The sequence below is a fragment of the Sapajus apella genome, unplaced genomic scaffold (genome assembly GCF_009761245.1).
Source record: "Sapajus apella isolate SASKATOON/1434 unplaced genomic scaffold, GSC_monkey_1.0 scaffold12, whole genome shotgun sequence".
Lineage (NCBI taxonomy): Eukaryota > Metazoa > Chordata > Mammalia > Primates > Cebidae > Sapajus > Sapajus apella.
In genome coordinates this window covers 15,929,244-15,940,410 of record NW_022436952.1, presented here as the reverse complement: position 1 = coordinate 15,940,410, position 11,167 = coordinate 15,929,244, and the positions used below count along the sequence as shown (strand labels likewise).

General features: G+C 46.5%; 1 protein-coding gene across 2 annotated transcripts in view; it reads right to left on the bottom strand.

Moving 5' to 3' along the window:
• Positions 1-11,167, bottom strand: part of PITPNM3 (PITPNM family member 3) — a 108,591-nt gene that overhangs the window by 70,480 nt on the left and 26,944 nt on the right. Inside the window, exons 2-3 of one of the 2 annotated variants that reach the window (XM_032280146.1) lie at positions 8,488-8,534; positions 6,144-6,251 (exon numbers count right to left, since the gene is read on the bottom strand). In XM_032280146.1, coding sequence (XP_032136037.1) covers positions 6,144-6,246 — 103 coding nt within the window. In that variant the 5' untranslated portion in view covers positions 6,247-6,251; positions 8,488-8,534. The remainder of the gene's footprint in view (positions 1-6,143; positions 6,252-8,487; positions 8,535-11,167) is intronic. The other variant, XM_032280145.1, reaches the window with a different exon arrangement.

The following is an 11,167-nucleotide window of genomic DNA, read 5'->3' as shown; positions in this document are numbered from 1 at the left end:
AAAAAAAAAAAAAAAAAAAATCAGAAAAAAAGAAAATAGGATTGGTCAACACATTTATGAAAAGATAATCAGATTCACCAGAAATTGGGTAAAGACAAAGCAAAACAATAAAACATTTTCACCCAGCCATTAGATAAAATGTTGAAGTTTGATAACATCAAATCTGGTAACACATTGTCGTAAAATGGCTAACCTAATCCATGGTTGGTGTGCAAATATAAATTTGCACTGTTTTTTTGGAAAACCATTTGACAGTATCTATTGCAATTTTCAATGTTTGTACTTTAAACCCATAAAGCATTCTTATAATAATGAAAGATTCCAATGTCTGTCACTACAGAATGGTTAAATAAATTATGATACAACTATGGTAGAGGATACTACAGTATAGGCAAAGAGAACAAAGTGAATCTATATATACTCATATGAAAAGCTCTCCAAGATCTTCTGTTAAATGTGAGGGAGGAGGTAAGTTGCAGCACTCATGTCTAATACCGTCTACCTCTAGAGATACCCTCTACATTAATCAACTCTTCAAGGAGGGCTGTAGTTGAAGGAATAATTAAAGGAGACTTTGGTTTTATTTGTTGTGTTTTATTTCTTCCAATGACAACAGATTTAAGAAATAAGGTGGATATTTATCATGTTTGTAGCCACATTATTCATGGTAACTAAAAAGTGGAAGCAACCCAAACATCCATCATCAGATGAAGGGATAGACAAAATGTGGTGTATCCATACAACGGAAAGCTACCCAGCCTCAAAATGGAGCAAAGTACTGATCCATGCTGCAACAGGAATGAACCTCGAAAACATTATGCTAAGTGAAATAGGCCAGACTAGGAATGCTTTTACATTGTCAGTGGGAGTGTAAATTAGTTCAACCATTGTGGAAGACAGTGTCGTGATTCTTCAAGGATCTAGAAATAGAAATATCATTTGTTCCAGCAATCCCATTACTGGGTATACACCCTAAAGATTATAAATCGTTCTGTTATAAAGACACATGCACACGTATGTTAGTTGTGGCACTGTTTACAATAGCAAAGACTTGTAACCAACCCAAATGCACATCAATGATACACTGGATAAAGAAAATGTGACACATATATACCACCAAATACTATGCAGCCATAAAAAAGGATGAGTTCACATCGTTTGCAGGGGCATGGATGAAGCTGGAAACCATCGTTCTCAGCAAACTGACACAAGAACAGAAAGCCAAGCACCACATGTCCTTACTCATAGGTGGGTGTTGAGCAATGAGAACAGGGGGACACAGGGAGGGGAACATCACAGACCTGGGCCTGTTGGGGGGTGTGAGAGCTACGGGAGGGATAGCAGGAGGTGGAGGGATTGGGGAGAGATGCCATTAGGAGAAATATGTAATGTAGATGACGGGGGAATGGATGCAGCAAACCAGCATGGCATGTGTATACCTATGTAACAATCCTGCACGAGCTGCACATGTACCCCAGAGCTTAAAGTATAATTTTTAAAAATAAATAAAGGACAAATACTGTATGATCCCACTTACGTAGGTTACCTAGAGAAGTCAAATTCATGGAGACAGAAAGTAGAATGGTGGTTATCAAGAGCTGGGAAAAGTAGAACAGGGAATTGGTTTTCTTTTTTTTTTTTTTAATTGAGACGGGGTTTCGCCATGTTTGCCAGACTGGTCTCAAACTCGTGACCTCAGGTGATCCACCTGCCTCGGCCTTCCAAAGTGCTGGAATTACAAGGACGAGCCACTGTGCCCAGCTGGGGAGTTGCTCTTTGATGGGTACAGAGTTTCCGTTGGGGAGGATGACCAAGTTCTGGAGCTGGATAGTGGTGATGGTTGCACAGCAGTGTGAATGGACTTAATGCCACTGACCTGTATACTTAAAAATTGTTGAAATGGGTCAGGAGTGGTGGCTCACGCCTGTAATCCCAGAACTTTGGGAGGCCGAGGTGGGTGGATCACTTGAGGTCAGGAGTTTGAGGCTAGACTGGCCAACATGGTGAAACCCTGTCTCTACTAAAAATACAAAAATTAGCCGGGCGTGATAGCATGTGCCTGTAATCCCAGCTCCTCAGGAGGCTGAGGCCGGAGAATCGCTTGAACCCAGGAGGTGGAGGTTGCAGTGAGCCGAGATCACACCACTGCACTCCAGCCAGGATGACAAAGTGAAGCTCTGTCTCAAAAAAATAAAAATTATTAAAATGGTAAATCTTATGTTATGCATATTTTAACCACAATAAGAAATGTTAAATAAAAATAGCAGGCAAATAATTGCAAAATAATAGTGTAATAAATAATAATATTTGAACAATTGTAAAACAATGGTAATAACAACACACTTCTGGGTGTTCAGGTGGTGCTAAAGGATCCCTTTCCATTAAAAATATATACATACGTATGTGTATATACATACATATATATATGTGTGTATATATATATGTACTGGGCAATATATTGCCAAAAAAGATAAATATATAACCAAGCTTAAAATAAAAAATGTATAATACACAGTGCCAGGAACAAAGAAAGGAACCTAGAGACGAAAGCAGAAGCTGAGATAGAGGAGATCTGAGAATCTCGTGCGTCGGATGAATAAAGGGAGAAGCTCCAGGGTCAGGCACATTGTGAACTCCACCAACCTGACCTCAGCCTGCGGACGGCAAGGAGCCTATGTGGCACCCACTTCATAGCAGAGATCCTTGATGGGCTATTCCATCCTTATAGGAACTTAAAAAAAGAACCTTCTTTGCGGAAGCAGCAAAGAAACCATTCACAGGCAGTGAGAGAGAAAATTCACACATGAGTAATTAAAACCCTAAGCCTGTGCCACTTCTGCGTGTAGGGTCTAAATTTACACCACCCATGGAGAATGGAAACTCTAAACTATAAATTTAGCCTATAAAATATTCAAGATCAGTGAAACACTCAGGCCCGGCAAAAAAGAACACAAGGCTGGTCTCTATGAGGATATTTTCCCAACCTAGGGCATACAACACTCCCCCAAAAAAGGAGAGAGGTATGTGTGACCAAGATGAGTTCACAATAACAAATGAGAAACAAAACCCATGAAGTACAGTTGTGCACACACGCACGCACGCGCGCACACACACACACACAGAGCAGAATTAGCACCCCTGAGAACTGGAGGAATGAGAGCAGCCTGAAAGCGCCAATGAAACATATGACGTAAATGGTTAGGGAGAGAAAAGGTGAAACACAAAACAGAATTGAGGCTTAAAAGGAAAAAGGTCAGCTCCATTTGGAATTTGTGGAACATAAGGAGTCTTTAGGACATCCAGGTAAGGGTTAACAGGAGGCTACCAAAAATATGAGTATGGAGCCCAGAAGAAAGATCTTGGCTGGAGACAGACTAGGGAGTGGTCACTGGTGGGTGGAGCATGCATGGAGGCAGTGTGACTGGCCACAGTGCCAAGCATGACAGGAGGCCCCTGGAATAAGCCCTGTGTCTAAGGGCAGGAAACTTGAAGAAGACAGAAGGATACGCTCTGTCTATGCCACGAATTTTGATTGCATCCCTTTCCAGGAAGAGTTCATGGATCTTCCTTTCCCCAAGAGCCTCTCAGAGCCTTCACCCAAACTGTCTTACTGCATAGTAACCCCTGGCTCTGATCTGTCGCTTCCACTCTGCTGCAAGCTTCTAAAGAGTGACAAGGCCATCCTGCTTGTCTTTGTTTCCCCCACACTGAGCACAGGGTCGAGCCCCTATAATGGCTCCATGAATGATTACTGAGCTGAATGTGTGTGTTCTGTCCTGTTATGAGAATTCACATCATGAATCCACACGAGAATGGGACTCAGAAGGAGCTGGAAATCCCACTGGTTTCGCCTTCCTCTTGCCCTCTTTCCTCTCTTCTTCCTGCTCTCCGTTCTGTACTGGGAGGAAACAGCACCAACCCTCGGACTCAGGAAAGCACTGCCATTAATTCAATCGTGCATAAGCACCAGGAAATATTTGTGCCAGACCGGTCATGCTTCTCCCCATCCATCATTATAAGAATGACCTGCTATGGAGTGCATTTGCAAATATCATCTCATTTAATCCTCCCAGCTTTTTCACTAGTCCCCCAATCTGCAGATGAAGAAACGGAAGCCCAGAGAGGTGATGGGACTTTTCCTGACCACAGAGCTACGGAATGGCATGGCTGAAGTTCCAACTCAGGCCTCTCTGACTCCAATACTGCAGCTTCTGCCTCTCTCTTGGACCTTCCCCTGTGCTTCCTTGTCCCCTGCCCTCCCGTGCCCTCCCCGCTTACTCTGCCTCTGGCTCACAGGACTGACTGCCCTTAGCTCACACTGGGTCTGAGTCATACATTCTTTAGCAGACAAGTGGGGGTGGGGAATGGGAAGGGGATGGCCAAACGGTGGTACCAATCCAGATTTGTCTTTTCCAGGCTACAAGCACTGTCGTGGGGCAGGACCTAGGATCCAAGAGCCCTTCTAGGCCCCCTCTGGGGTTCTCATGAAGGAAAGAGCAGCAAAGGATGCACTGGCAGATACATGGCTATGAACACTGGGAAGCTGTCTCTGGACTGGTCTTGGGGGACAGATTCAGAGCCCCCCCATATACTTTTTATGGATGGGACAGTGGTACAGGGTGCCTTTCCTTTAAGACTCATGGTTCCTCGAGCCTGACTTTGTTAGGGCACAGAACTGTGCCAAGCCTTAGTCCAGTATGAGAGGTGTACCCCTAGACTGAAAATCAGAAGACCAGGGATCTGAGCCTGATGTTGCCACCAGCTTGGAGGACCTTGGGCAAGACATGGCTTCTCTGAGCCTGAGTTCTTCGTTGGTTAGATGGAATGACCACATCAGGCCTGTGTATTTCTCAGGATGGGTGCTCTGGCATGAGGGGAGCTCCGAACCCAGGAGGCAGGGATGGGCATGAGAAAAGAAACAGGAATAGGGCAAGGTGGTCACCACCAAGACAGCTGCCAAGATGGCTGTTCTCATGGGCTGGGCCAGGACTATCTCACCAATACCTCCTGAGAGCATGGCCTTGCCCACTTGGCAACTCTGGCCCAGAGCATGACTACAAATGATGGGAGCAAGAGAGGAAGGAGAGATGAGGAAGAAATAAAGCAGGAGGTGTGGTATGTGGGGTGTGCAGGGAGGGATGGAAGAAACCAACCTGAGGGAAACAGATACAGAGGTTAGCACCCTGCATCCTGGATGGGGTTCTAGCCCTGGCTCTGCTTCTCACTCCATTGCAACATTAATCAAACACAGTCCTCAGCTGAGGATCTCGGAGGCTCAGTTTCCCCATATGTTAGCTCAGATTTTATGACCTCTTCAGCCACATTGTCCATTTGCCTTTTAAAGCCCTGTCCTGTTGATTCATTGTCAGGAGCCCTTCCAGGATCCCCTCTCCTGCCTCCTGAAAGTTATGCCTCTCCCCTCTGAGCTAACAGCCCTCAGCTTAAGCCTGATCCCATATGTCTTGACTTAGACTGTGTCACACATCACAAGACAGAGGCCTCAGATGAATCACCTTTGGTCACTCCAGCCAAGCACTTATACAAAGTAGGTGCTCAACAAACCTGTTAGTGATGAACAATAGCCAAACAGTTGGAAAGATGGATGCAGAAGAGAATCAGCCTGCTTTGTAGGCTGATCAAACTCCTGGTCAAAACTCTTCTCCATAGAAAGCCTCCTGGATTAATCCCCAGCCATATACTCCTTCTTCAGCAACTCAGCCAAAGGAAATTCTGATTCTCACTGCTGTCCTCTCTTCCCTTAGACCTCAGCTCCTGTCCCTGCTCAAAGTCTCCTTCAGCTGCCACTCTCCTTATTCAGCAGATTCCAATACCAAAGACCTAGCAGTCCAAGCAGCTTGGACCCAGGCACCTGTCATGAATGACCCATGCCACTGGGGTGGTCATTCTATGGACAAAGGAAGCTCTGTTGAAGTACCCTGGAGTTGTTCTGCCATAGAAAACCCCACAGAAGTCGCCATCAGAGTTCCTGTAGGTGGCGGAATTCAGGGATGCTATGAGGAAGATACCCAGGCAGATGGACTCTTCACAGAAGACCCAAGTCCCAGCCTCAACCACCAGCCCTACAGCCCACCCTACAATACACCTATGTGCACACCCTGGTCATGAGAGAAGTAGAATCTCACCTTGATGCTCCTCCAGTTTCCCCATGGTCTCCATCTGTTCCACGAGGTCATTGGAGTTCCACTGGCTCATCCCAATGAGGATGGCATTCTTCCCTTCAGCCATCTCCTCTGTGGGAAGAAGCAGAGGTAAGCATGAGCAGGTGTGGCTAGGGATAGGCATCCCTATCAGGAACTTCTGTCTGAGGGACATTTTCTACTGTCCTGTTTCTTCCTTGAGTGAGGTAGACCTCAATTCTTGAAGGTGTCTGTAGCTAGATGGTTACAAGACTGTCAGAGATTTGTCATTGCAAGAAGGGGCCCTCCTGGGCCTCCACATGCTACAGCAAAAGAAAGTAACAAAAAGGCTGAAACTCCATAGCAAGTACCATTCCTAGCACTGAGAGCAGTACCTCTTGAAAGTCAGTATGTGTGGGAAAAAAGGGCAAAACCTTGTCATTTGCAAGCAGCTTTTCTTTAAGTTAATGACTCCTCTGACCCTCAATTTTCCCATCAGTAAAATGGATCTAGCCACAGAGTTGTTGTGAGGATTAAATGAGATGATTGATGTAAAGGTCTTGGTACAGAGGAGGTGCTCATAGATGACAGCCATCATGGTGATTTCTTCACATTATAAGTAACTTGCCATCAGGAGTTGAGTGGATGAGGATTTGTGTGCTGCAGAAACAGCTCTGGAATAACTGGAGGAGAAGCCACCTTCTGGATCTAAGCAAGCTTTGAGCTGTATGGAAGCCTTAGCCCCTATTTGAACCTTATGACCCTCTTAATGCCTCCATTCTCTCCCACTCCTCCCCCTAACCCTGTCTCTATCCTTGTTCATTCCTTGTCTGAGCATAGTGATTCCTCTGGGAGAAATCAGTGGAGCTATTATTCCACAACCACACCGAACACAAGCCTTGGGTACCATACATCTGATACACACATCTGGTACCATCCCTCATCCTACAAAAGGACATTTCTTCAGACAAACCCATAGGCATGCGTGCTCTCCTCCCCACGGTTTGCCCGAAAACAGATGTGTCTTTCTGGTGAAGAACTTTGTGCTCTCCCTCACAGAACAGACATCAAAGGGTGTTAAGGACAATCTCTAAGCTTATGAGAATAAGAATAAAGGGCTGAGATCCATTTTACTGCCAAAGAACTTTACCTAGCAGAAGGAATCAATATGGCGGATCTGACGCTTTGGGAGCTGTCCAGAGTTCTGATTCACTGTGCTCAATGGAGCAGACCCCAGTTCTGGCTAGGACAGCTCCTCCTGGCTCATTTTATTTATCTATTTGATTTAATTAACAACATTTATCTAATGCATGATACACACTGAGATTATTATAAGTGCTTTACAAATATTAACTCGATTCTTATAACAATACAAAAAAGGTACAATTATTATTCTCTCCATTTTATAGGCAAGTAAACAGGCACAGAGTAGCTGAGTAATTCTTGCCCAAGGTCACTGGCTAGAGCCAGGATCCAAAACCAGATATACTATTTCAAGAGTCCTGAAATCCTGCCACCCTGATAGCCTGCCCTGGACATCCTGTATTGGCTGCCCACACTCCATCCAGGCACCACACATATTCAGACAATTTCCTGAGCCTGGCGTGTTCCATCTGGGAACTGGTTTATACCTGTAGGCAGCATTGCATACCGGGCAGAGCCCTGACCAGGTTCTAGTGCAGATTCTCTGCTGCATGCGAGATTTGTGCTTCTGCACACCCTCCACCACTGTGTCTGCTTTATTATCTTTTAAACAACAATAACTATAGCTCTTTATAGCAACCTGCTGTGGGGACAAATAATACAGTGCATCTGAAAACACTACAGAAGTTGAGGTGCTATAAACAAATATAAGGTGGTATTATCCTTGGGGCAGCCGAATTATAGAGGTTAAGAGCTCAGTTCTGGGGTTTGATGGATGGCTTTCAATCTTGGACCCGCCATCTGCAAGCAATACAATTGCAGTTTCCTCATCTAAAAAATGATATCATCGTAGTGTCTGTGTGATTGGATTGCTGTGAGGATTAAATGAGAGGATGCAGGTAAGGTGTTTATAAGAGTTCCCCTCACACAGTAAAAGCACAGACTGAGATGCTATCACATCACGGTATCACCATCACCACCATCAGCAGCAGGAGCATTGGTGCTATGCCCTACACTCACTCTTGGTTCCAATCCTGCTAGTGTCTGCCCTTATGACATTCTAGCCCAGCTCCAGAGTAAGGTCATCAGGATCAGCCTGATTACCACCTTGAGTTCTTTGTCTCCTGGTTCACTTACTCAAGCACAGAGTTATCCATTTGTTTATTCTAGCATTCACTCTACAGTGAATAGATTTCCGAACACCTACTGTGTGCAGGGCGAGACACAACCTCCCTCCTGCTGGAATCCAGTTTACTGAAAAACATGAGAAATGCCTCTGACATATGCTGAGAGAGCCAGGTATGCAGCAGGTGCTCAGTGCATCCTAGCTCCCATTTTTTCTACAGCACCATAAGTCCTGTCTCAGTGGGGTCTCCCAGGGCTCTGGAGGCCTGAGCATGCCTATTCCTGCACAGCCCAGGACTCTTTCATCTCTTTTCCTAATCATCAGTATAACCCTGCTCCATCTTTGGCTCTTGGTCTTTTGTCTGTTTCTGATCAAATATATCTTTCTCTCCCAGAGTCTCACCATGCTTCTCTCATGCTTTATATCTGGCCCTGTCCCACTCAGATTAGAGCTCTCTGGATCCCCTTCTATGGGTCTGTGTCTCTCTTGGTCCTTGTAATTCTCTTGGCCTCTCCCAGGCTCTCCGGTGCTGCCTGCCATATCCATCCCCCTTTCTGGGTGGAACACATATGCACTGCCTTGCTCTCTTCTCACCCCAGGGTCTTTCTCTCTATCCCTTCTCCGGGTCTCACTTTATCTAACTGGGTATGTCTCTTTCTTGGTCTCTCATTCTCTACGAATTTCTCTTTTGTCTCCCTGCATCCTGTCCTCAGGATCTCTCCAGCCCTCTGCTACCTAAGGGTGTTCTCCCTCCCCTCCCCATTCTCCCTTGCAATGTGTGTGTGCGTGTATCCACATGCATGTGTGAGTGTGTGCATACATGCTTGTGTGTGCCTGTGTGTAGATGCATGTGTGTGTGCATGGGTGTACATGTACATGTGAGTGTGTGCATGTGTGTACCTGCATGTGTGTGCATTGTGTGCATATGTGGCATGCGTGCATGTATGCATGTGTGCACATGCATGTGTGTACATGTGTGTGTGCATATGCATGAGAATGTGCATGTGTGTACATGTGTGTGCATATGCATGAGCATGTGCATGTGTGTACATGCATGTGTGAGTGTCATACGTGCAAGTGTGTGCATGCATGTGTGGATGTGTGCATGCATGTATGTGTGTGCGCATATGTACAGGCATGTGTGGGCATGTGTTTGTACATGCACACATGTGTGCATGTGTGTGTGTGCATGTATGTCCGTGCTTGTGTGCATACGTGCATGTGTGTGGCCCTCTCTCCCTCCTGCTCCCTTTCACTCTGCTTTCTTGTACCTTCTCTGGCGTTCTCACACTCCCTTGCCCCTCCACCCATCCCTGTCTCTCCGCTGCTCTGTGCACCACCCGCCAAATCCCCAACATGCTTTCTCTCCCACACTCAGCCTTTACATCTTCACTCTGGCAACAATGGGCCTGTCCCCTGAGAAACAACAAGAACACACACACACACACACACACACACACACACACACACACACACACGGACGCAGCAGCAGCAATATCTCCTTTTGGAGCCATTCAGGCAAAGAGGGGAGCTGCAGGCTTGGCTTGAAGTCTCTGCCCTGCTTCCCACATTGTAGGACATGCCTCCAACAGGAACTGTGGAGGCCATATCACACTCATTTGTAAAAATGTCCTGGTTATTGATTTTGCTTTTCACCTTCTGGTGACTGTCTCCTGCATGCTAATTCTCATCCTGGTGACCTCTGCTGTGGACATAGGTTTAGCATGTACTTCACCCTGTTGAGACCTGACCCGGCTCTGATGAAGTTCCAAGCTGAACCTCACCCACAGCCCTGGTCTTGACCACACATTGACTCTGACACTGATCAAAGCCTGGTTACACTCCTGTAGGCACAACCTCCAATGCCATAAGGAAAGCCTTTCTTCCTACCCTGGGGTCTCTGCTTCTACTGGCTTGACAGGACTCCAGAGTAAAGAGTCTCCTTGTCCCATGCCAGGAAGGCTTCACCTCCAGCTCATGGAGCTGAGGGCTTGGTCACATTCTCCAGGTGGCCCATCCAGTACCACCCATCACCAGGCCCACAACATGGATTTTTCCAAGAATCTAGATATGCATTGCCTGGGGCTCTGGGCCACAAGATTGCTCACCTTCACCTTGCACTGCCTATCACACGCCCCCTCCGTGGCCCACCTACAGTCAATACCAGAACTCTCTTCCTTGCAAGGGGCAGTCCCCACACAGCCCATCCCCAGATGTGCTGGGGCTGGTTCCGTGGCATCCCCTTTTCCACTTCCCCTCCCTCAATGGGGAAAAAGGGAGAGGGACAGTGGGGACCGTGGCACACCTGTGGTTTGCTTCTGTGATGGCTCCTTGGCCCAGGAATAATCACACAGTTTCCCACAGTGACATCCTTCCACTCCCTCCAGTAGACAAACAATTCTAGCCCTACCATTCTACAGATGAGGAACCTGAGGCTCAGTGACCCAAGACTTGCCTGCGATCAGACAGCAGCCAGTCAGTGACACAACCAGCATGAAAATCTGGTCCTCTAAGGCCCAGGGGACACATATAATTTTCTACTTATTCCCCCTTTCCTCACCCTTGGGGTTGGAAGCTCCCAGGAGGCTGAGTGATCACAGGGAAAGCTCAGATCAAAATGAGAAAGCTTGGCATGTGCCCCTCATTCTCTGTGAGACCTGGCCCTGACTTTAAGCCTTTGTCTGCAAAATGGGATGATTTAGCCCTGCACTGCCTTCCTCTCCCAGTTGCTATGGGAAACCAGGAGTTAGAGGCACAAGCA